The following is a 26,681-nucleotide window of genomic DNA, read 5'->3' as shown; positions in this document are numbered from 1 at the left end:
TTTCTTTCCACCCAGTGTCAGCCATTATCAAGATTGTTACCCACTACTGCATGCAGCAGGTGCTTTCCTTAGTGCTGTGACTGGCTCTGAGGCAAGACAGCACAGAGATTATGGATGCATTTTGTGTGCCAAGGCAAGAGTGAAGCATCTTTGTTCTAACACCGCCACCTCCACTGCCCCTCAGTTGTGTGTCTACACTTAGTGCCCATCACCAGTTCTGTAGCTCATTGAATTTTCAAGTAGGCATTTCAGACACAACCCAGAACGTTATAAAACTCTACCACATTATACTATATTTTTTCCATTCTTTTTGAAAACAGGTCACTCTCCTCAGGCTTTTTATTGTTTTATTGTCTTGAAAATAAAGTGTGAAAAGAAAAACAGGTGACAAATAATGTTTTCTTTTTCTGGAACATGGAAGAGATTCTGTGAGTATTAAGAAAAACTATACTTATGAATCCTTTGGCATATTTAAGTTCACAAGTGAGTACATGACCAGCACACTCCAGGTAAAAGATTGTCATTACTAATGGAAATTTTTCCAGCCCTGGGGGTTGAACTCAGAGCCTGGGTGCTATCCTTGAGCTGTTTCATCCAAGACTAGTGCTCTACCGCTTTGAGCTACAGGGACACTTTGTTTTCTGGTGGTTAGTTGGGTATAAGAGTCTCGTGGACTTTCCTGCCTGAGCTGGCTTTGAACCACGATCCTCAGATCTCAGTCTCTTGTGTAGCTAGGATGACAGGTGTGAATCACCAGTGCCTGGCTTCTACATTGGTTATTGCTGCTCATGAGCTCCTTGGGTCCTTGCCTAATGCTCTATTTCCTTTTAATGCTCATCAGCAAGAATTTTTTATACCTTCTCATTGGGAGATTTATAATGAATACCTTGTATATAGATGGTGAACAGCCAGTTCTCTCTCCCTTTTAAATTGTATTAACAGCCCAGCTGTTCAAGCTTCAGTGTGTGACATAGTGTGAGGCACATATTGGACTTAATTCTTCCCTGGGCACAGGGAACAGCCATTATCCAAACATAGAGGAGAGACAAGTCCCCTGGTGTGTGCTTGTTGGTGCTGAGCCCAGTTTCAACTCCACAGGGAGAAGTGCTAACAACCTCCAACACTTTTCTCTCTGTCTCAGGCCTGTGCTGAAATGTGACAGCAATAGGACCCTGGGGGTGATTTCTGAATACCCAGGGGCACACACGGTGCCCAACCCTCCCCACTGAGGGAGAGGGTATACATTGTGTGTCTTTTTAATGCTTTTCTCCCTTTTTATCTCTCTGGCCTTCTGTCTACCCACCCCCACCCCTATGAGGCAAGACCTTGGAGCAGATTGTTTCTGAATGACGCTTAGTGAAATTGCCCTACTTAGACCCACAGCAGACAAAAGCAACCCTCCGCCAGTAGCCACTATCAATATTTTTTCCCTTTCTACCTACTTAGTTTTTGGGAAAGCTTTTGCCTGATAATAATAGGTAAAGAATGCCATTCACTTAAATGCATTTAAATTTTTTTAAAAGATCAAAACAAGCTAAAAACGATCCCTCTCTTGCCCACTGAACAGTGCAATCTTAAACAGTACTTATAAAAATCTTATTACTTTATAACCCAAATTATTTTTCTTTTTAACCACAGTCTATAATAAGAGCAATTCCCTCTCTGCCCTGGGATAATGAATTAAATTCCCCCACTCCCTAGAAGAGGAGAAAATACTGGTTTATTGGTCTTTGCCTTATTTTTTTTTTTTCCCCCCAGAGAACTGGTGCAGAAGAATATCTAGGGTTAGGAGTGTCATTCATTCTGGCTTATTTAATGATGAGGTCAGAACACAGATGAGGAGCTCATGTGCTGTGATTTCCTGCAACTATGTTTTGTTGCAAACACACAGCATTGCCCCTGAAATGAAAAGAGCAAGCTGGCCTTCTGAGTTGCAGGGGCCCCAGTTTGTCTTTATCTGGAGCACAAGTTATGGCTTGATTCTTCCTGTGGTTTGGTTTCTGGGAATTAGAGCTGTCAATTGAGCACAAGCCAGGGTTTTTTTTTGTTTGTTTGTTTTTGTTTTTCCCAGTCCTGGGGCTTGAACTCAGGGCCTGGGCACTGCCCTTGTGCTTCTTTTTTCTCAAGGCTAGCACTCAACCACTTGAGCCACAGCACCACTTCCGGCTTTTTCTGTTTATGTGGTGCTGAGGAGTCAAACCCAGGGCTTTGTGCACGCTAGGCAAGCACTCTACCACTAAGCCACATTCCCAGCCCTGAGGCAGTTTTTAGTGAAAATTCATTCAGTGCCTGTTTCTTGCACGTTGAAGGAGTAGCCATTTTCTGAACTCAGTTAAAAAGAATTTAGTTTCTAAATAAAAAGAAAAGAATCCAATTCCCCTAGTCTGAGTAACTTAGTGCAATCTAATATTGTGGCATTTCAGAAGATATTCCAAGATGATTTCAGATGCCATTACCATCCGCACTGCCACAGAGGGAAGAATGAGAGAAGGATGCTACTGCAGCCACAAGAAAGAGGGAAAGGTCTTCATCACGCCTCTGGTTGGCATCCAGGGAGCTAGACATGGTGACACTGTGTTGAAGAACTGTTGATTTCATAAGTTCAAGAAACTTTCTGTCCCCACTGACCTTAATTACTACTCTGTCTCTGGTCAACTCTCTACCTTTGAAGCTCCCTCAGCCCCTTCAGATTAGATCCTTGACCTTAACTCTCCCTAGGTGAGTTTCTTCCCACCATTCCCTCTATCAGTGCCTTCACACATTGACATTACAAAGACTGGTGGGGAAAAAATATCATTCTATTATGTCTGAAGCACAGCTACCCATACAGTCCTTAACACATGTGCAGTATATCGGTACTATTAAAATTTCACAGGGAAGATATGAGATTGAGATAAACTGTTTAAAATAACTCCTTGGGACAGTTGATTGTTCACAAAGTGCTGAATACACTGCTCTTCACAGGCCCACAGATCTGGTCTGCATCTCTGATTATGTGCATCTTTTTATCCTTAGTTGGCACATCTCTCAAACCCTCCAGCAACGGTTCTCCACTGAACACATATCCACCAGAAGACTCAGTAGAAGGAAGTATGTTCCTCCCCCTCCCCAGGAACACTGATAGGTTGGGAAACATTCAATTCCCTATGTTTCAGTTGTCATTTAAATATTCCCACTTGTCATCTCTAAGAACAAGTAATGTCTCTGTTTACTCAGCCCCAAAGGGGCCAAACAAGTTTACAAGATGTCAGTGTGGGAAGCAGAGATTTACAAATGTGTCCTGAGTCCTGAGACTAGTTTAGGGGGAGGCCGTAGCTCTGAGAGTTCCCACAGTGGCCCAGAGTACAAGATCCGGTACTTGAGTTCATAATTCTTTTTGTTGTTGTTGTTTTTTTTTTTTTTTTGGCCAGTCTTGGGCCTTGAACTCAGGGCCTGAGCACTGTCCCTGGCTTCTTCTTGCTCAAGGCTAGCACTCTGCCACTTGAGCCACAGCGCCACTTCTGGCCGTTTTCTGTATATGTGGTGCTGGGGAATTGAACCCAGGGCCTCATGTATACGAGGCAAGCTCTCTTGCCACTAGGCCATATCCCCAGCCCTTGAGTTCATAATTCTGAGTTCACAATTCTGACCTCTCACTATTTGCTAGTGATATGACTGAAATATTGTGTCTCAGTTTCCTCATCTGCAAAGGGAAGATAAAGGCAGTACTAACTTTACTGGTTTGTGGTAAAGACAAAATTAATGAACTTGGAAGCACTTGGAAGAATTCCTGGATGACAAACTGGGCCCAGACTGTCATCTCCTACTTGGATGAATGACACTACCTGAGAAACAACTGAAATCTCATCAAATATTTATATTTAAGGATCTTCTGTGACAACTACAATTTAGAACTGAGAAGAATGAAGCTTGAAATTTAAGTGATTTCTTCTAGTTTACCTCTAAAATTAATATCAAGAGGAGTAACATTAAATCACGGTATTATAGAATTTAAGTTTGAATTGGTATTAAAATGAAACATCAATTCTGAGGAGTCAATCAATCAATCAATCTATCAGTGTCTGTTAACATGAAGGCTGGCCCATCTGAAATGAAACCAAGAAACATTTATTTAAGATAACAACCCCCATTTTCTTTTATTTTGAAAAAAAAATAGGTTGACTTTAGTAAAATATTTTAGTAAAATACTTTTTACCAGTATCAATGTAGGCCTCCTAATAGATAGCTACAATTGTTCTCCAAATGTTCTTTTAAAAGAGAAATATTCTTTTATTATTTATAATTGTTCTCCAAATATTCGTTCAAAGAGAAATATTCTTTTATTATTACTACTTTCAATATTATTACTTTAAGCTCACTTTTAAAAAGGTATGCAAATTCTATGTAAACTCCACATTTTTATCAGGTCTTCAGAGTTTGATTTGTATTGAAAACTAAAACTAGGGGCTGGGAATATGGCCTAGTGGCAAGAGTGCTTGCCTCCTAATACATAAAGCCCTGGGTTTGATTCCCCAGCACCACATGTATAGAAAACGGCCAGAGGTGGCGCTGTGGCTCAAGTGGCAGAGTGCTAGCCTTGAGCAAGAAGAAGCCAGGGATAGTGCTCAGGCCCTGAGTCCAAGGCCCAGGACTGTCCAAAAAAAAAAAAAAAAAAAGAAGCCAGGGACAGTGCTCAGGCCCTGAGTCCAAGGCCCTGGACTGGCAAAAAAAAAAAAAAAAAAAAAAAAAAAAGAAAGAAAGAAAGAAAGAAAGAAAAGAAAACTGGTAAGCTTGTCCATAGTAAGCTTGGGCTGAATACACATTCTGAATGTGCATGTGTTTTCTGTTAGGAACAGTCAAGAGTGTTGATTTAAGACGTGTCTACTTTTCCACAGTCCAAATTTTACATAATAACATATGTACTTTGCATGTTACTTTTTCCAATGATTAACCTATATCTTGTTTTTGCTATAGGCCAAAGTAAAGCAGGCATCTTTCAATACAACCCAAACAAACAAACAACTCAGTAGATTCTGAGGACTTTCTGGCTGTTTACCATAGCAGATGTATAAAATTGCAATAAATACCCAATTTGTTTTTTCTTAATATAAAATACATCATGATTTATATTCTTGGTAAAGTAATACAGTTTTAAGTGTTCCTGTCCAAAATGACAATAATAAAATATTAAGCATCTGGACATGTTGCTCACACCATATTTTAATAGAGCTGGGTTATTCACGTGATTCTAGCTACTAGAGGTGTCTGAGCCACAGTAAAGGCTCCACTGGGCTAGAGACTACAGTGCAAACAGCAGGAAATAATGCAGTGTCCTGCTGTAGAAAGAAAATTGGCTCTGACTAAGCCAAAGAAAGAGCAATTTGCTTCAAATCTCTTAAGGAAGAAAAGAATTGAGAGCAGACCCCAAATGGAAACTGAGACACTCAGTTAAAAATAATAGCTTCTCTTCATCTTGACTATTTGAGTTTCAGAGCTAATGGGCTGGTTACCTGTAGAGCAGTTTTTAAATAGTAGGATTTTTGTCCCCTGAGAAAATAAAAGGATTTCATGCTCTGATTTAAATGGCCATCAGAAGACTTGGTTTTCATATGATTTCTATAAAGAAATCACTCAACAACATCTTTCTTCGAACATTGGCTAAATAATGAGGTTTAGGTTTTTAAACACATTATTTTGCTAAAAGTGGTGGCAGTTAAATGGGATTTTTTTTTTTTTTTTGCCAGTTCTGGGGATTGAACTCTGGGCCTGGGAGCTGTAATGAGCTATTGTGCACAAGAGTTACAGCTCCACTTCCAGCTTTGTTGGTACTTTTTAGTGGAAATAAGAATCTCATGGATCCTTAGATCTCAGCTTCCTGAGTAAGCTGAGATTACAGGAATGAGCCCCCAGAGGCTGGCTTGGCAGGATTTTTTTTTTAAAAAAGGAAATTTTAAAAAGTTTTCAAACATAGTAAGATGAAATCAGTTAAAACATTCCCATTCAAGATCATTTGATCAAAACCTTGGCTAGTTTTCTAGGTTTGGGAAAGGGCACTGCTAATTCTACAGATGATGGACCACATACAGCTGGCTCAGTATTCACAGAAAAGTAGTAAGCAAGGCCCAGTCCCTAAGAGAAGAGCCACTTAGGAACTGCTCACTCCCTTAGCATGACTCCCCACTCTCAGACACAGGTGGCGAACAGGGCGATTCAGAAGACACTGGCCAAGCTGGACTCAGATTTCTTCCTATCATCCTGACTTCCCATGGAGGTCCTCACCAGCTCCCTCTCCTATCCACTGTCCTCCAGGCTGTCAAGGACAATAAGCGCTGTCAGCGCTAAGAGTGTCCAGCTGTGGCCATGTTGAGAGGCATCCCAGCTGAGCAGTGAGAGGACCACTCTATCCAGGATGCTTGAGCATGGCTAGTACCAACGAAATCTGCGGCCAGTTGATGTAGGTTTCACCACCAACTCCTTACAAATCAGGCAAGATGGCAAAACAAAAAGAGCTCTCTCCCCCACACAGAGCAAACTCCTTATCTTGAAGATCAACACGTGACTTTTTTCCCAAGCAACGTGATCCCTGGTCACTTTGGTATCTGTGTTTGCTATATACAACTGAAATATTCATTTGTGGCATGAAGGGCTTTTGATACATCTGAAATGACATTAATCACAGGGTGGGGTATGCACGTGTGGAGGGAGGCAGCTACTCAGCTGACCAAGAGGAGAGAAGGTGGGAGCTGGGAGAGTGGCAGAGACATGGGGCAGGGGAGGGGAGGTGAGCGGGAGATATGGGGCTGGGGAGAGAAACTGGGAAGAGGAACAAACCAAATGGAGATTTCTCAAGGATGCAGTCCACTTCTAACATCTCTCCCTCAATGATGAATAAATACTTCTGAAGTGACCACTTGAAGAGGTGCCCTACTATTAAGCCATCCTGTATCTCAGCCTAACTTTGTTTCGGGGTCACTTTCCATTTGAGTCTCTGCTTGTACCTAAACAGGAGGGGCAGAGCCCTCTGGGGAAGAGAACATGATGCCACATGTGGGGAAGTAGGTTCCTAGCACAAGAAGGAACTTCCTCTAATCCAGATAGATGCCTTAAAAAAGACCCCTTTGTGAAGTATATCTTTGGAATTAAATCCCTATCCCAAGGGCCAGCAACATAAGTATCATAAGCAACATACACAGATAGATGCAGGAAGGGATATTTTAAGGAGAAATATGATGTACTTATAAAGGTACCAAAGCACAATAGAGAAAATGAGGCAAACACCAGGAAGAGCATTTCACAAGTATTTTTAAAAATAACTGCAACAACAAGAAGATGTGCTGTTCAATTCCTCTGAACAAGATAGGAGAGTTTCAAGCATACAGTCAGGAACTATCTTTTCATTAGTTGGCTATAGATTTACAACCAGGAAGAGTGCACCCAGGAAGAACAACCCCCCTCCCAGTACTTTCTACAAAAGCACTGCAGGGTGCAGATCACAGCAGGCCTGCCTGGCCAGGAGCTTAGAGGCTCCTACTCCTGTTCTGTTCCTCCACAGCCACAGAAGCTGGAGAAGAACTCCCTATAAATAATAAATGCCTTGGCCTCCTGGGCTGCATTTGCCTTGTTTAAAGGTAACAGATTACCAGAGAGCATGAGCGAGCCACTGGGGCTGAAGGGCAAGGCTTGCAAGCTAAGCAGCATTTCATCAGCTCTCGCAGGACAAGAGAGTCTATAAGCCTCCCTGTAATTATGCTACTAGAGGAGGCATTCAGAGAGCCCAATTCTCCCTTCCCTATTCCTGGGTTATGTAAGAATAAGGTGATGTATTCCTTCCCTGGCTCCCTCATCCCCATTTATACACTATGGGACTATTTCCTGAAGTTCTCCAATAAGCAGGTGGCAATGGAACGGCCAGACTGCACTTCACTGACATTTAAAGGTTATGTCTCCTCGAATTACAAATAATGATATTTCACTCCTGCACCTTCGAAGAAGAGAGCTGAAAGAATGACTAGGGGGAGGAGGGGACCTTTGAAAGTTCAATTGAGGGCAAAAAGACTTGATTTACTGCAATGGTGCCAAACACATTAATTGAGATAGTTTTTTATATCATAGAGTTGAAGAAGATCTAAATCAAAGGCTGACTCTATCCAGCTATTCTTTTTTTTTAAAAAAAAACAACAAACAAACCAAATACCGTTTTTTAATGATTTTAATATGCTTAGTCTCTCCTAAGTCTGACCAAGGTACATTGTTTGCATATGTGTACATATCAAAATGAAAGCTCCTTGTACAACTAATTGATGTGAATAAAATATGTGGGGAAAATATGGTTAGCTTCTCAATCAACAAAGATTTTAGGGTGTTGTTTTAGACAGAAATAGGAACCAGTTTTCTAGTTATTTTTCAAAATACAGGTGCTTTTTATTACCCTCATCCCCCATTCTGGATGGCCTCTTAGTATTGGTATTCTTTCTGGAAACTTCCATCTGAGGAAGGCTTAGCACCACTTACATTTCGGAAGAGAAACTTGTTTTCAAGGACTCACTAATTCAGCACACATTTCTTTAAAAATGACCTCTCATTTTCCTTATCCTAGTGATCAAGGAAGCATTTTCATCCAAGGACTAAAACACATTTCTTTTATCTCCCCAGACAGTGTTATCGCTCCTTCAGTTTTATCATTAACTTGCCGGCGCTCCCAAGCAAAGGCTCTTGTCTGAAAAGCACTAAAATCATGTCAGTCTATTGACTATGATCAAATGTTAGGCTGGGCACTTTATTTACAACATCTCAGTTGATCGCTGCCACAGTCCTGCAGGCCTTTGATTATGTGCCTGCATTTTATAGATGAGGAAACTGAAGCCCAGGTGAGTGTTGGGGACTAGATTGGGATAGAAAGATAGCAAGATTGCAAGATGGTATCTTTGTGTAGATTGAAGCCTACACAAAGATACAAAACTATTGCTTCTTTATCCTTCCCGATTAAACAAATCAAACACATTGCTCATTAACTCCCAATAACATTCCATGGCTTGTCTTTGAGCGGGTAATACTAATGGGTAAAAAACTGATGGCAAGATGAAAGCTATTTTGAATTTTGTCAGGACCCAAGAATTTCCACATAAGGACACAGGAGGGCACTCTAACCTTCACTCCGTTGAGAAAACATGCATTTCCCTTGAGTTCCACTGACCAGAGCCTGGATCCCAGTGCTGGCTGAACTTATTATATACTTATACTGGAGACTCAGCATCCCTATTTCTAAACCCAGGAAGATATGGGACATGAGTCTCAGGGTGTTTATCTTCACTAGTTATTAACTATTCACTAAAGGAGTATATACCCATATTTAGCAAGTATTACTAATGATTAGAAAGAAACAATCTTTTGTGCTTATTATATTTAGTGGAAATGAACGATGCTAGATTTATCTCATTAGGTATTTGAAAAAAAAAGAAGGAAAATCAGCCGCTAAACTTAAATTGCATTTATTTCTCTTTTTGGTTTCTATAGGATTTCATCAAGTTGCTGGAGGAATTCTTTCTTCCCTTCTCACAGATTCAGAGTAGTAGGGTAGGAAGGGAAATCTTCCTGTTGGCTCACATTGGGTCTCTACCACACTGATCCAACGTGTTGGTCATTGGTTGGAAGTTCACTTCCTGGTTAGCATTTATATAACAGTTTCTTTTACTCCAGAGTCTGGAGTCTTATTGATTTGATGGACATTTTTTATTATTTGTTTTTTTTAATGTCTTTTTTTAGATTACCTTTTAGTAGTTTCACAAAGAGGTTTCAATTCAATGTGTCAGTTTGCGAGTACAACACATCTTGAATATTGTCACATTTTTTATATCATACTACTGCCTTCCACTCCCAACCAGATCCATTTGAGGGGTTTAAAAAGAAAGCTATTATGGGACTTTGAGAAAAAAATTCTAAACAAAAAGTCATCTCATAGAGCTGAATTTTTCTCAGGGTAAAGTTAAGAATGCGTAAGATACAAGGAAGCTTCCTTGTATTCCTTCCAAGACAAGGGAGGTCTGTTTTTGTTGTTTTTTTTTTTTTTTCCTTTCTGTAAATGAAAGACTAAGCCAGGCACTCTAACAGAGGAAAGGGAAAATGGAGGAGGGGAAAATCCGATAAGTAGTGGTCTAAATTCCATGAAATGATGGGTGTAAAGGAGATTTGTACATTAAACTCAGCAGGGAGAGTGAATGAGAACACACCCTACCTTCCAAGACCAATATTCTGAGAGCTCATAGACCTGCTCATGCCTGGTGCGGATCTTTCTGGACAGCAGCAGAAAGATTTTTTTTCTCTGCTGGAGCCTTGCTGGGTGATTACTACACAGACTACTTAAACCACTGGGTTGCTTTTGTTCTGAGTCAATAAAAAGCTTCCCAGATCTCTAGTCTTGAAAATAAAAATGTGACTTGTTCAGTCTGAACAGGTCAGCAAGCCTGCAGGCATAACCATCCTCATGGGTGCCCACGAATTAGAGGCCTGGCACAGAAACAGACAGTCTCAGATAAAAGAAAACACCCTTTATTCCAAGCAAAAAAAGGAATTGAAGTTTTAGCCTGACACTAACTCTATCTCTATCTCCATAAATGTCTTTAATTTAAGTGCAATGAAATGAATTTGGTAAGACCAAGTTTTCACAGTCATAGTACTGTTATCAGGAACTTTTCTCACATGGTTTAACCTCTCTGTACCTCAATTTCTTCATCTGTAAAATGTGAATCATAAATAGCATCTGCATCACTGAGTAATTTTGTAGATAAACTAAGTTTGTACAAATCAAGTAAAGCCACATTGGGCATCTGTTAATGCAATGAAAGTGCTACTGAACAGGTTATTTTTCTACTATTATTATAATTAGTTCTTATTTTAAAAGTTTTAGGGCATCTTAAGAAGACTTTGTTGTTCAGTTACAAGATTTAGTCTTACCCTAACCATCATTACTTGCTTCTTGCATGTTCTAGTTTCTCCTTAGGTTAGATAGAAATATCACCTCTTTATATTTTAATCCTTTGTAGATATTTCAAGATTCTATGTCTCCAAAAGGTGTTTATTCCAAACCAGATACCAAGTATTCACCAAGCTAAACACAACTGTGTGGAAGAGAGACAGGATACTGTCGGAGTGGGGTACACTGTGTCTCATCTGTAACAGAAACATGAACAGAAGTCATTATTAAGCTGTTTCTTGAAAGTCATTTGAAGTGGGGTATCGCTTGAGAGCAAGGATGAGAAAGTAAACTGAAGTTGAAAGACTGGGATATTGAAAGGGACAGTGTTTTCCTTCTAGAGCTTTTCTCAGATCCTACATTATCTTTGGTTCCTTAATAGGAATATAAAACAAAGCACATCATGCCCAGTATAATGTTGAAAACCTCTTTAGTCTGGCTTAAGTTTATTTTTAGCAGATTTTCTTAGTTTCTCCTGTCACTTTTATAGTAAATAATGAGAGCCCACAGAATGAGAGGAAATGTTTATAAGGTATCCAGTAAAGGATTAATACCAAAATATAGAAATAGTTTTAAAAATTAAACAGCAAAAGAACAAATGATCCAATTAGGATACATGTCAATGAACCAAACTACAGTTCTCAGAGGACAAATTAATTTAAAAAAAAGTGAAAAATTGTTCGACATCCCTAGCCAGAAAGAAAATGCAAATCAGAATTACACTGAGATTTCAACTCCCCAAAGACTGGCAATCATGATGAAAACAAACAGAAATGCTGATGAGGAAACAGCAAAGGAAATCCTCATACACTGTTGTTAGGAATATAAATGAGTGTAACCATTATAGAAATCAATAATGGAGGCTTCTAAAAAAATGAAAAGTACATTTACCTTATCACCCTGCCAGAGCACTCTTGGGTATATAAGCAAGGGAATGAAAATCAACATATATCTGCACACTTGTGTTTATGGAAGCACTATTCACAATAGCCAAATGGTGGAATCAAAGTAGCTGACAAACAACTGATGAATGGATAAAGAAGATGTGGTGTGTATAGGCTATGGATTATTATTCAGACCTAAAGAAGAATGGGATCATATTACTTGAAAGCAAATGGATAGAACTAGGAATTGTCATGTTGTTTGAGTTAGCCAAATTTTAAAAAGCCAAATATTTACATGTTGTTTTCTATGTGGAATTCAGATCTCAAATGCTGTCGTTGTGGTTGCTGCTGCTACTGCAAATGATGAAGACAGCATAATAAATCACACCAAACACTATTTTGAAAAGAGATGGTTATGAGAGTAGAGGCAAACTTGTTCAAAATATACTGTTATGCATCTATGGATTTATCACAATGAAATTCCCTAGCACTATTGAGATACATAAATTAAAAAATTAAGATCATACACATCAATGAACATTAACTATACAGGGCTAGAGAGATATTTAAGGAAGGGTGTTTCTTTTGTGGCTTTGGGAGTTCTTTTTCAGATAAATTCTCACTACTCAGTGCAGGCTGCCTTCAGATATGTGATCATCCGGCTTTAGCTTCCCAAGTGCTGGAATAGGGCAGTTTTTATTAAAAAAAATTGTATCACAAGAATTTAATCTCTATAAATATTGTTATAAATTTGATAGAAAAATGACAACTTTGTATAGTAAAATATTTCTATAGCCTGAGCTGAGAACATAGTAAATTACAGTTTTATGAATAAAATGGTGTTATGGCTATTGAATACAGCAAAATAATATTTTTTAGCAAAATAATATTTAAAAGAAAGAAAAAACCCTATTATGCTGTTTCTGGTCTTCCCATTTTAATTATTCATGGAATGTCATTCAAAATCATTAGTCTATGAGCTACCTGACTCTACCACACAAATTCATCTGCCCTTCCCTGTGTACTGCCATGCATTTAGCATGAATTAAATGAACTCAGGACACTGGGTAGTAATTACCTCCACATCTGTCTCTGATTCTAGCTCTCTGAGGGCAGGCTCATGTCTAATTCATACAACTCCACACGTAGAAGTCTGCCATATGAGAGGGACAGAGTAAATACCAGCAAGAATACTTGAATAAACAAATGTTCACAGCATTGTCTAAAGCTGGCAAGCCAAGATCTCCAGATCTTTTCCCATACTTCTCTTTGATCCATCCATCTTCTGGACACAGGCAGCGTTCACTCTCTCCACTTTTTCAGTCCTCGCACCTGTTTACTCTCAGCACCATTTATTTGTATTTGTCTTTCTAGCTTGATTTATGTGGGTCAATGAAGATGAATGTGCCAGGTAAACATAAGGGACAAAAATATACCAGAAAAGATGACTGAAAGAGTAGCTATAACAAGAATACTAAACCATTTATTATTGTTTTTTTTTAAGTCTGAGAGAGTAGATTTCCTGAAATTTATATCTATGTGAAGATTTTGTTTTGTGTGTATGTGTGTTAGTACTGAGGCTGGTGCTGTACCACTTGAGATACACATCCATTTCCAGATTTTTGCTGATTAATTGGAGATAAGAGTCGCAGACTTCCCTGCCAGGCTGGTTTTGAACTGTGATCTTCAGCTCTCAGCCCCCTAAGTTGCTAGGGGTGAACCACCAGCGCCTGGCAATAAGATTCTAATAACTTTACTTTGGGGCCATCTGAATTAGGTCCTTCGAAAAACTGAGCCATTTGTAAGGAACTTGACTCTACATACCTAAGTACAAAAAAGCTGATCATCATTAGGACATCCAAATTTATCCAACCTAAGTCCAAGATTCAGAATCAGGGGACCATTTAGTGGTCACCTCAGCCAAAGAATAGCATTATTATACCAAAGGGATAAGCTTCACTACCAGGCTTGATTACTTTTCATGTGGCATGTGAGAGAGTATTAATAACGACCATCAAACTGCCAAGCACAATCTGATAGAGCCATGTGCCCAATTGAATTTTTAATCAGTTGCCTATTGAATTCTTAATTCTTCACCATCCAACAAAGTGCGGTGTAGGCAGACACCTGGAAACAGATGGTGTGGATAAACTTATTTTTTTTAATGTGTAGAGAAACTAAAGGGTGTCAAGTCCATGAGTTCAGATAGCTGTCTGGGATTCTTGTCTATTCCTGGTAGTATAGATGGGGCAAAGGTGAAGTAAATTGGAGGATTTTAGGGTGCCTCTCAAACCTAAAAGATTTTCAAATGAACTATTTCTGTGTAAAACAGACACAAATACAGCCTTTCATGTTAAGGGTCCATCTTGCACTGAGATACATTTAGAGGTAGAAAGTGGGCACCACCTTCTTCAGGGCTCTGAGGGGCATATGAATATCATCTCACTGTCCTAGAAAGTTATTGAATCAACTTCTGCATCTTGTGATTTATGAGGCCATAGGGCTTTGAGTCCCATACATAGTAGGCATAGTGAAGCTCTCTACCTATGGATGGATGGCTATTCTCTTTCAAAAGATTTTTCTTATCCTCAGAATGTCCCCATCACGACTCTCCATACAATATTTTAGATATTTCACTAATAAATTTTTTTTCCTGTATTCTACTGTTCTGCTCTCTGCTTTGTCTCCAGACAGACAGCATTAATATCTGTCAAATATGTGGGTATTTGAAGTCATCCTATTTTCTTTAGAAATTTTTTTTAAACACACGAGAAAGAATGTTGCTAAAGTTTAGGGGAAATCAGGAACATGTTGAGATTGTAGGAGAAAGCTATATTAAATATTTGGCTGCAAAACTCTCTTGCTTTCATGGAGTTTCTTGGTATACTCCTGAGGTGAATGTATAAAATAATGAAGGCTTGATGAGTCTAGTAAAGTAACCAGCCAAAAGTTTTCATTTCACAGCTGGATTGCAGTGTGGTTCACCCAACTACGTGCCCCTAGCTACCAGCATGGCAAGGAAACAGTTAAGTGAGAAATGATAGCACAAGAAAGGAGTGAACCAGAACCAGGGCGGGTGGGATGGTAGGACTAAAATTTCGGAGTTTATTTGCAGAAGAAGGTAAAACTGAACTGAGATTTAAAACATTCATTTTTTTAAAATGAGGACACAAGCTTTACATAAAACTATCTGACCTTAAGTAGTATCTGGGAGTGAGGGAAGCTGGGTAAACGACAAAATGTATGATTGAGCTCCGAAATAATTTCTTCTGCGTACAATCTTGCCCATCCCCCAATACTGAAATGTCCCACAGAGGCACCTTAAACTCAGCAAGGCCCAGACAATGCATATCTGCTTCCTTCTAGCACCTGTTGTTTTTCCTGCACCTGAATTTTTGGGCACGACATCTCCTTCATCCCCATTACTCAAGTCAGTCCTGTCTCTCTGTCATTCTCCAATTAATCAACAAGTTCTGTTGATATTTACTCCTGTTTCTGAAGTCAGTCCCATTTCTTCTGTTCAGGTAAATCGCCTTCCATTTGGACGACTTCCAGCCACCAGACTTATCCTGATTTCCATATATTTTGTGTTGTATCCTGAATGACCTTTCCAAAACACAAGGTTGACCTTGTCATTGATCTTGCTTAAAATCTTTCACACTCCTGTTCAGACCTAGTTAACTTCCTTTAACATGGTTTATTGGCCCTAAATACCACTTCTCCCTTCTTTGCAGTTTCCTCTTTGTAAATGATGATAAAACTACAATGAACTACTTTGGTTTATTGATGGGCTATTAATATCTTTCTTCAAGGTGTACAAGGAGGAGAAAGAATATGGATGAACAATATCCTGAGGGGTAATTCCCACATACTTTATTCAGAGAGATTAGATTATTAGTAGTTTTCCAGGAGGCCCCTGTAATAATGCTTTTTGTTGTTGTTGTTTTGGTTGTGGAGCTTGAACTCAGGGCCTGGGTGCTGTCCCTGAGCCTCTTTGTGCTCAAGGCTAGCACTCTATCACTTTGAGCCACAGTACCACTTCCGGTTTTTGAGTGGCCAATTCTAGATCAGAGTCTCCTGGGGACTTTTTTCCCTGGGCTGGCTTTGAACCCTGATCCTCAGATGTCAGCCTCCTGAGTAGCCTCCTATGATTACAGGCATGAGCCACTGGCACTTGGCTGTCATATGCTTTTCCAACTGCAACCTATACTTATCTTATATAACATATTATGTTGTAACAGGTGGACTAAATGTCTGAGTCTCCAAATAGCTCCTGGAAGGTAGAGACCACTTCTGTATTAAATTACCAGTGCGAGGGAGGCAGTCTGGCATATAAAAGGCAATTAACACACAGTTGAAAAGAGTGGAAGAAACACTGTGTGTCTCTTCTTGCCCTCCCCATGTCTAATAAGGAATGCATCATTTTGTTTTATTGAACTCTTATTGAGTTTATTTTGTGGGCTTTTCCCCATTCCTGACAAGACTTTCACTGGATGCTTTTTGCCTTCAGGATAACATTCAATTCTGGCATGACAAATGAGGTTCATTAGGATCTAGTGCCTGTCGACTTTTCTAGCCTCATATCCATTCCTTTTTTCCCCTTCAGGAACTCTACTATCTGTCTTGATCAAACTGCCTGGGTTTTTCAGGTCACCATCATTCTGCACTTCCCAATCCCCCTGCACTCTTCTTTCCCCTGGTAACACCTAACTATCTTCCACTCATTATGACTCAACCAGAAGGTCAACAAGAAGGTCACATTCTCTCAGAAGCCAATCTAGCAAGCTTCCCTCCCCCTTCTAGTAATGGAACTAAGTATGGTTTTTCTGAGGGTTTTAGTTTCCTCTGAGGTATCCTGTCTTTTTGAATTTTAGCATTTTTTTCTAAGATCATAATTTCACAATGAACAGGAAAATAAATCCCACTCATCTTTGTAATTACCTTACCTAACACAATACAGCACAAAAAGATAAGAAGTGAATACTTTCCCTTTAAATGAAAGCAGTTGTTTTCTATATAGGTAAGGAGAATCAGAAACAAGCAAAAAAAAAAAAAAAGAGTAAAGAAGGACCATTTCTTTTAAGCCAAATTAATATTGTATGTTCACATAATTCTCAGAAGGGTTTAAGTGAGCACTTGTGCCAGGATCTGAAATCAAATCCAGGAAAAATGATGGGAACACTTACTCTCACCTTTATGTGTTTGGTGCTTTTTTTTTTTTTTTTTTTTTTTAACAATCTGGTTTCAGTTGTACTCAAGCATATTCTTTCCAATAGTGAAGCCTGTAAATCATGCATATTCATAAAATATTCATTTCAGCCTGACAGAATCTAGTTTTTCTGTTCCACCATTACTGCAGCCTGGAAGTGCACACTAAGACTTTTGCATTGCAGGACACAAATGAGTCCTATTTTCTCCTTTAGTTTGCTATTGATGGATCTGTGCAGGAAAAAAAAAAAAAGCATACTGATAGACTATTCTCTGAGAAGAAATCATCCTTTGTAACTGACAGTTCAAGTAATTGGAAATTAAAGAAGAAAACCAACTTGTTATTCTCTTAGAAAATTGCAGTTGCTTGGTATACAATGTACAGGAGAGACTAACTTGTCCCACTCGTTGCGTAGCCTGGATATCTCCTTGAGAGCAACAGCGCCATCAGGAGATCCCTAAGTTTGCTCCTTCCATGTACTCAGTTTTTGTACCTTTTTTAAATGTCAGTACTGAGCTTGAACTCAGGGCCTTAGTGCTTCCCTTCCCTTTTTCCTTTCAAGGCTGGCCCTCCACCACTTGAGCCAAAGCTCCACTTCTGGCTTCTTGGTGTTTAACTTGAAAGAAGAGTCTCATGGCATTTCTTATCTGAGCTGGTTTCAAACTAAAATTCTCAGATCTCAGCCACCCGAGTAGCTAAGATTACAGGTGTAAGCCACCCTGTCCTGGATTGTGTACTCTTTTATCCTCACCTACATTCAGCAATATAACCCGAAGTCTTAGCAATACTTAATGACACAAGTGGGAAGGGATAGGGCTTCTGCTTTCCTGTAAGTATAAATACACAGATTTCATCGCAGACTCTTCCCACCTAATTCTGTTTCCTGATGTGTGTTCAAAAATATTTTCACATGCACTCAACACACCTACCTATGACAATGTCTATAAATAATCCTTCCTCTGCAGTCCTGTTTGAAAACCCCAATCAGGGTAAGTCAGAATTTGCAAAATGGCTTCTGATTTTCCCCAAGGCAAAGTTAGAAGATGGAGAAATATTTTACCGACATTACCTTCGTGGAGTCTGTGCTCATAAGCTCCCAGTGGCAACCTGTCACATCTAGTGCAGGTCATGGCAGACCACGTGTTACAGACCGAATCCTTGGCTTCAAAGGAATGTCTGACAGAGAAACATGAAGGTAAAACCAGCATGCTTATAAGATCTGACTTGTCAGTAGGCATGGTTCTGAAGGGTAACAACATGAAGCATTAGAATTTGGTTCTCTTGAGGGTGAGGTTAATGTCAGAGCCAAGTGTCTTGTGTGTGTTTGTGTGTGCATGTATGTGGTGTGTGTGTGTGAGAGAGAGAGAGAGGGAGGGAGAAAAAGGTGTATATTTGTAAGGGCAGGGAAGCTACTCAAATAGCTGGGGAAGGAGGAATCAAATATGCACAGTCTCAGTGATAAGAAAGCATTCTGTAATACTCTCACTCCAGAGTTGGATACAAAAATGACTAGATTAGGCAAGCAAATGGTGGAGAGAGGAGAATAAAAGCAGGATTAACAATATGGTCTATCATGTCATGGAGGGCTGAATTTCCCCCCATAGGCTGTGAATGTCTGCAGATGACAAAGCTGACAGCTGAACTTGGAATGGGCGGACAGGACAGATGGAATAACTAAAGGAGATGTGTCTGGCTTTCTTGATCAGCTGCCTTCATACTTGTTTAAGACTCCCTTGGTTCTCACATCCTGGGCAATCCTCCCTGTATCCATTGCCTAACTTTAATGAACCTCCCAGTCAGGAGGAGGGGCTGTCAGTTGCCCTAATCTGGTCAGGTGGAGCTGTATGGCTTAATTGGATAGTCAGATCCTTAACTAGGTTGTGATTATCCAGAGGATGGAATGCATCTAATATTCCTTTTGTCATTATTGTTGTTACTGCTGTCCTTTCTGTCCAAGCACAGGATTCGAATATGAATTTTTAAAGACACATAATAATACTGATTATATAATGCTCATCTTATGCTAAAAAGCCTATTATATAAATGAGCACACTAATAAGGTTGTACAAGGACCATCTCTGTTGTACAGAGAATACTGAGGCACAGAGAGTTTAAGTAACTAGCCCCAGGTCATACTGTTGGTGAGGGGCAAACCCAGGCAGTCTGGCCCTGAACATTTATAATCTTAACCAGTCTGTGACTCTGACTTCATTTTTTGCTGAGGATAAAATTCAAAGCCTTGTGCATGTTAGGCAAGCACCGTGCCACTGAGATACATCCCCAGCCATGGATTTTCTTTTCTTTTCTCTTCTTTTTTTCCTGCCAGTCTTGGGGCTTGAACTCAGGGCATAGGTACTGTCGCTGAGCCTCTTTGTCCTCAAGGTTGGCACGCTACCACTTGAGCCACTTCTAGCTTTTTCTGAGTACTTTATTGGAGATAAGAGTCTCCAAGCATGGATTTTTGAGACAAGCTCTCATTATAGTTCAGGCTAGTCTAGACTCACTATGTAACCCAAACTAATTGTAAGATTTTGAACCTCTAAACACTCAACTGCTGGAATGACAAGCAAGTACTACCATGCCAGGCCCATGCTCCTTTCAAGTAGACACACATGATTCCTAAAATCTTGGGGCTTTTGTGTGATGTAGGGATTATGCTCAGAAAGTGAAGTGCTCTCTCAGGAGAGAAAGCTGTTCATGGGAGCATCAGAATTATAACTTCTTTTTAGTCTTCACCATGATCATACACACACACACACACACACACACACACACACACACACCCCACATACAGAGAGAGAGAGAGATACAAAGAGAGAGAGAAACAAAACAAAAATAAATCATTCCTATTTAAGAAACCATTTTGGTCTCATATGATTTTTTTTCCTTGATTGAGTCAGACCTGGCAAATTCAGCTTTGTCCTTGGTTTTCTACAGCCTCAAGTCCTGTAAAAAGATTTGTCGTGAGGCCAACTCACAGCTCATGCTATCTTTAATGTAGAACCAACCCAGACTTCTTGTTACACAATTTCTTTTGCACATGTATGGTAGGATCTTCAAATCTGTTTAAGATAACACAAGACCCAGTCCAACTTCCCAAAGCAGGATTTGTGTAATGACTCCTTCATCTTAACTCCCTAGTGACTTTGCATCTATATCCCGCATGTGGGAAGATAAGCTGGGTCCACTGAGAAAGACATACAGAAAGATCGAGTGGTCAGAGGAGCAGCTACATAGGGAAATGATAGGATCCCCAGAAGGGAAGGAAGAAGATAAGAGGATAGACAACAGCAACCCGAGAAGACTGAGCCATCGACGAACTAGAGAGCAGTGAGGAGCACCTGAGGAATACTGACCCTGGAAAGGAAAGACAGACACAGGCTGGGTCAATGGGAAGAAGGGGACAAGGGGACAAGAAATGGGAGAAGGAAGAGGCAGCAGCCAGACAGGAAAGATGAGATGCCCACAGGAAAAAAGGAAGACAGAAGGGAAGCTAAGTCAAGGAATTGCTTTCAGAAGAGAAATTAAGCCAGAGTTCTTCCTCTCTCTTAACCTTTTACTTGCCTCAGAATTTTCATCTACAAGAGGTTTGTGATGAACCTTTCATGGATGAATCTTTGAGTGTGGCAAAGAACAAGGAATGGATCTTCACATGGCTTCATAGGGCTATTTATAAATGGTGAACGTAGCCAATTTATTGAGTTTGGTCTCGATTACAATGGGAAATGATGGTGACTGAAAGACACTTGTCCAGCATTCACACATGTTCCAAGCATGCAATAGTCACCAGTGACTGCGATATTAACAACTACTAGGACCTAGGATTATTTTTAAGTCATATTCACTATCTGCAAATTGTTCATGGACACACAACAATATGCTGAGAAGTGTATGATAAAGGTACTAAATAGGAAAATTGAGGTATAGCAGAGAGTGTATCCTTCTCCAGAGGTTTCTGACATATGTTCTCATTATTTAGCTCAATTAAAATGAATTAAACCTGGATTCTCAACCCCAACCCCAAATTCCAAGCCATATCACTTTCAAATCTAGATCGTTTCAAATCTAGGTCAAATACCATTTTGTAAATGAAGTATTCTCTCATCTTCAAACTATTCTTTTCCAGAAATATATATGGTAGATATATAAAGAAAGTTATCTATCACAAGATTGTAAGATTCTTTGACAGTAGGGTTGATTTATCTTTTGGTATCCAGAGTGTAGAAAAGTCTTAAAATGCACTCATGGTAAGAACTGAAAATTCATTTAGAACAACTTTTAGGATGCTAAGGTTGAATCCAGTTTAGGAGAAATTGTGCTTTGGAAAATTGTGAGTCCTCTCTGGTACACATCCACAAGTCATTTAAAAATTACCTTCAAATCTGAATTCAATCAACTATTCTTTTCCATGTCTTCTACATTTGGACAAAGAACAGATAAAATAACAAGAACAACAACAATAACAACAAGAGCAAAACAAAACCCTCACTCATATCGGTAAACTAAATCTTAATCTGGAAAGGATGGCATATTTCAGCTAACTCAATATCATAATCAGAAAATAAAGAAATTTAGATACTCTTTCAGTATCACAATTCAAATGAAAAAAACAGATTTGAGATCTTTAAGTTCAAAATCCTGACAAATAGTTTTCCTTTAATAGAAAAATAGGCATAGTTTTAAGAAAAATTATATCTAACTAGATACACAGATAAAAGTCATTATTTGAAGTATAGCATATATTATTAAAAATATTTTCTCTCTTGGTCCATTTGTCCATAGGAATCCTTTCAGAAATTTCAAGGTGCTGGGCAATAGTGGTTCACGCCTGTAATCCTAGCTGCTAAGGAGGCTGAGATCTAAGGATCCTGGTTCAAAGCAAGCCTGGGCAGGAAAGTCTGTGAGACTCTTATCTCCAATAAACTACTCAAAAAAGTCAGAAGTGGCACTGTGGCTCAAGTGGTAGAGTGCTGGCCTTGAGCAAAAGCAGCTCAGGGACAGAGCCCTGACCCAGAGTTCAAGCCAAGGAAGGAAGGAAAGAAGGAAGGAAGAAAGGAAGGAAAGAAGAAAAGAAGGAAGGAAGGAAAGAAGAAAAGAAGGAAGGAAGGTGCTATGGAAAGTATAGTTTAAAGCTTTGATTTAGTTGAATTAAAAATTATTCAGACATCAAATGATTCTTTACAGCTGGCAATGAGAATTATTCTGAGGTTCTTCTCTAAGATATTTCAATGTTTGGATGGCACTGGTGATTAACAGGTGGCCTTGACAGTTGCAGAAATAAAATAATACATGAAGGCTCTTTTGAGAGGCATACTCACACATGTTCTCGCCCATCATGACTTAGGCAGGTGAACGGAAATCTAACATAGCTCACTCCATCTCTATTCTGCTATTATTGACAGAATCTTCTGCCTTTGCCCTGACCTTTCCCGTGCCACTGTTGTCCTAAACCCCTCTGACTCTCCTTCCCTACACTTACAGATGCCAGAGATCAGCATGTATGCTTGCTCACATAGACACAGACACACACCACAAACATAGACACACAGAAACACACACACACACACGCACACACAAATCAAAGCAGTAAATCGGATTCAAATTTTACTAGGCTTCAATTCTAAATAAAGGTATCTGTATATGGATTTATATATGCATATCTCTATATATGTATGCATATCTCTATATATGTATGCATGTATCATCTATCTATGATTAGATATGTAATATACATCTATTTTGTCTAGCTCTTTATCTCTGTCTAATCTTCACAATGCTATATCATCACTTAGATAAAACCACCAGGTTTTGATCATTTCTTTTGACCATTTCTTTCACTGACTGCAGAGTGTAGCTCAGGAAAGTTGGTTTTCAGTCAGAGAAGACCTCCACTCTGCACTTCCCAGGTCCCCCTCAAGGGCTGTAGCTGTAGCTACAGGAGGGTTTAAATGCTAGTTCGGCCACTTAGCATGTGTGTGCTCTTAAGGCAATCACTTAAACTTTCTGGCCATTTATTTCCTTATTTCTAAAACAGAGGATAACAATACCTACTTCATGGAGAGGGAAGGACTTGCGCCCATACAGGCCAGTGTATGCAGAGGATAGAGTCCAGTGAAGAATAGATATAATGATGTAGAAAGGAAGGACAAGGAAGATGATGGTCCCACTTTCAGAATAGCTTCCATGTTACAGCATTTCTCAGCAAGGCTGCAAGCCTTTCTATGGGGAGTATGACACTCTGGGGACAGAAAGGAAAACTAGTAGAGTCCACTAATGGCTAGTACTTAGTAAGTGTGATTCTCATGTGGGAGCTTACATACATACACACTTATGTTCCTTCCATTATTGGAAAGATATTTCACAGTAGTGAATTTAGCATCTTTTGAGAAGTCAAGGCCATTTGTTCTTTTCTTACCAGGACTGGACTTCAGAAAGCAGAGTAAGCAAATTCCTGAGCAATTTCCCACCCTAGCAACTAAACGTAGAATTTCCAGGTACAGTAGCAGGCCCTGGCTATTTCCTTCCTATGACAATTCTAGTAACTAAGGGTAACCCTACAGGTCGCACAATAAATGCTCAGATTGTTTCTAGAATCCCAGTTCAAATACACAGTCAAGTCACTGGCACAGCTATTGTGCTGCTTGAGCTGCCCACAGTGTAAAGAAGGAGGAAGTCACAACCTATTCCAGACAAGCCCTGAATGATAGGGTCACCACAGCCTCCCTAAGATGCCATTCTGTTTGCAAACACACACACACACACACACACACACACACACACACACACACACACACACACACACACCCTGCCATATCACTCAGCAAAATAACTCCACAGAATGTCTGAAGGCAAATGACTAATGTTAAAAGTACCCCATGCATCACTGTGGTGATGACTCCACAGGCACCAATTAAACATGGAAAAGGCATGTTTGGAGGCACCATCTGGAATTTCCTAAGGAGCTATAATCAATGGCTAGTAAACACAGAAGTGATCGTAACTGTAAAGACATTTATCAGTTCACTCCTAGCTCCGAAGCAATGAGGGCTCATAAGGACAATGAAGCTGGAAAACCTCCAAAAGAAGAGGTGAGCAAGAAAAAGTCTGCATCTGAAGCCAGCACTGTCCTTCCCCATGCATAGAAAGCAAAGATGGGGGTTGGATGAGGTCATCTTTGCAGCTACTGAAAAGACATACAGGATCAGGGAGTGCTTAGGAGTTTGGCTGCTGGTCAGTCTGGAGATGAACTTCAATTGTTTTGTTTCTAAGAGAGAGAAAGGATTGGCAGCAGTCCATCCCCTCGCTCCTTGAGTGCTTTCCAAGCATCAGCATTACAGGACTTTGCAGGGAATACTAGGCCAAGCTCGCTGGAGTCTAAGCATCCATCCCTAGAAACCCTGGTTTAACAACCTTTTTGGTGGAATGAAAAACCCACCTTTAACAAATTGAACTAGAGAGATGATGTCCAGGTAGAAAAGCCCGAGCAGAGAGAAAGTGGCTGCAGCAGAAGTGCTTTTCAAAGCAGCAGTTCTAGCTCAGTCAGGCAGACACCTGTGTATATATAGACAAAGCTTCAAACACCATCCTCTCATCACACCTAATGACTACCTGTGATGAGAGCTTGCAGTCTCTATTTCTGGATTTTCTAACAACAAAGATAAGTGTGCTCCTACCTGGTTCTGAATCTGAACCCAGGTCCTAATGCTTACCTGGTTTTCTGTTGTTACTTCTTTCTCCCATGTACACAAGGTCAGATAAATGAGAAAGGGAATCTTTATTTCAGTCTCAACTTTTACTCCACGACCTGGTGACCTCTCCCTTTAATTTTTTCTTTCTTTCAGTGAATCAAGTAAATACACTCTCCACATTCCCTGGCCCAACACTGTGAAGGTTAACATTCTCAGAATGAAGCTATTAAGTATTCATGAAACCAACAAGACAACAGTGTTGTGAACCGGTTTCTAAGAGTCCCTTCTGCTAAGCAGGCTGTGTACTTATCTCTTTAAAAGGTGCTTCTTCCCTGTAAAATTTTGGTTTGGAAAGCAAAAAAATGGGGGGGGGGGTGTCATTCACAATTATGTCCTCAACACAATAGAATGAAGCCACCCAACCCATTAACCACACGAACATGGCAGAATCAAAAGCATTGTGAACTAAGTAAGAATAGAAGAATACCTGGGATCGCCAGATTGGAAAGGGGGACGTCGTAGAGGTGAGGGGGGAGCGAGGCCATCCAGTCAGCATTGCAGACCTCCGATGCCGTCTTTGTCCCGCTGGGGTTGGGGGAGCAGATGGTCCCCATCCTGAATTTCCTCCTCGCCTTCCTAATAGCTAGCATCCCTCTTGTGCACGAATTGTCCACGCTCAGCCTCTATGCTATTCACTGGGTGAACATCACTGCTGTGGCTCTCTAGACATTTCAGGGGCCACCTCAGTCAGGGCAGGCTTTCCAAAATGCCTTTTCTACCCTAGGGACCGAGGGGGCCAAGAGGTGGCTCCCCTCTCCTCACTACCACCCCTGGGAGCCCAGCGTCCCCACCCTCTCGGCCCAGCTCCAGCGCCACTTCCTTAATCTGCTCAGTCCCAGCTCCTTTTAAACTTCTTACGTTCCGCTGGGTGGATGGGGGAGGTAGGCCCCGGACGGACAGATCTCACGGGGAACCCGATGTGTCCCGGGGAGCAAGCCACGCCCGGAGCTACTCACACTACAGGTGCCCCCCGGCTTAGGTGGACCTGCCTCGGGGCTCTCACACACGTGTGCGCGCCGGGGCGCCGCATCTCCAGCTCGATCGAGGCTTCGCTGCGTGTCCCTGCTGGTCGCCCCAGCGGGGCCTGGCCTCGCCCCCTCGTTCCCGGGGATGGTGGGCACCGTCGCCCGCTCCCCCAGCCCCGTGGTCTCCCGAAAGGCGCTCAGCTCCGCAGAGTAACCCCGCGGCCGCGCTCCGGCTGCCGGCAGCCCCGCCCCGCACTGCCGGGCAGATTTGCCCGGAGAGGCGGCCTGTGATTGGCCGCTGGCGCAGCGCGCTCCGATTGGCTGGCCGGCGCGCTCTCCGGCTCCTTCTGCTCCTCTTCTCCCTGAATGCCAACTCCTAGCTGCCTTTGGGTGCAGACAGACAGACAGATGCCTGTGCAGACAAGCTTCTGCAGACGAGGAAGCTTGCAGGCTTTGGCCAGCCAGCTCCTCCCACCCCCTCAATCCCTCGACTTTCCTATAGTCATTACTCACAGGGCCAGCACTACCACAAATGTTTTCTTTCCACCCCCTAGCCCTCCCCCCAAATCGCAACCCTCCCTCCCAAATAAGAGCATTACGGTTTCCATAAATTACAAAAGCAACAGAACTAGGAGAGGAAGAGAAACCGAAAAATAGGATGTATCTCATAATGGGAGGACAGTATCAGAGGTGGTTTCTGTGTCCAGAATTACATAATTAGGGTTTGTCCACGCTGTACCCTGTTTGGGGGGGCAATTCTGTGCTGTCACTGCCGTTTCCCAGAAGAGTAAATAGTGATACAGGTACTTTGGTAGTGCCCTGCTTGGAATCTTGCTTCGAATTCTTTGTCTCATTTGTTCCTTTCCATACTCTCAATGCAGGGAGAGTTACTGCCATGTGTCCTTTTGATGAAACACAGTCTGGGGA

General features: G+C 40.9%; 1 protein-coding gene across 1 annotated transcript in view; it reads right to left on the bottom strand.

Annotated features, from left to right (window-relative positions):
- Positions 1-25,543, bottom strand: part of Plcxd2 (phosphatidylinositol specific phospholipase C X domain containing 2) — a 41,109-nt gene extending 15,566 nt beyond the window's left edge. Inside the window, exon 1 of the mRNA XM_048346576.1 lies at positions 25,217-25,543. Coding sequence (XP_048202533.1) covers positions 25,217-25,379 — 163 coding nt within the window. The 5' untranslated portion in view covers positions 25,380-25,543. The remainder of the gene's footprint in view (positions 1-25,216) is intronic.
- Between the last annotated feature and the right edge of the window lie 1,138 nt (positions 25,544-26,681).

This window comes from Perognathus longimembris, chromosome 5 (genome assembly GCF_023159225.1).
Source record: "Perognathus longimembris pacificus isolate PPM17 chromosome 5, ASM2315922v1, whole genome shotgun sequence".
Taxonomy (NCBI): domain Eukaryota; kingdom Metazoa; phylum Chordata; class Mammalia; order Rodentia; family Heteromyidae; genus Perognathus; species Perognathus longimembris.
The sequence above is the reverse complement of the archived record's forward strand: the minus strand, read 5'-3'. Positions and strand labels throughout refer to the sequence as shown.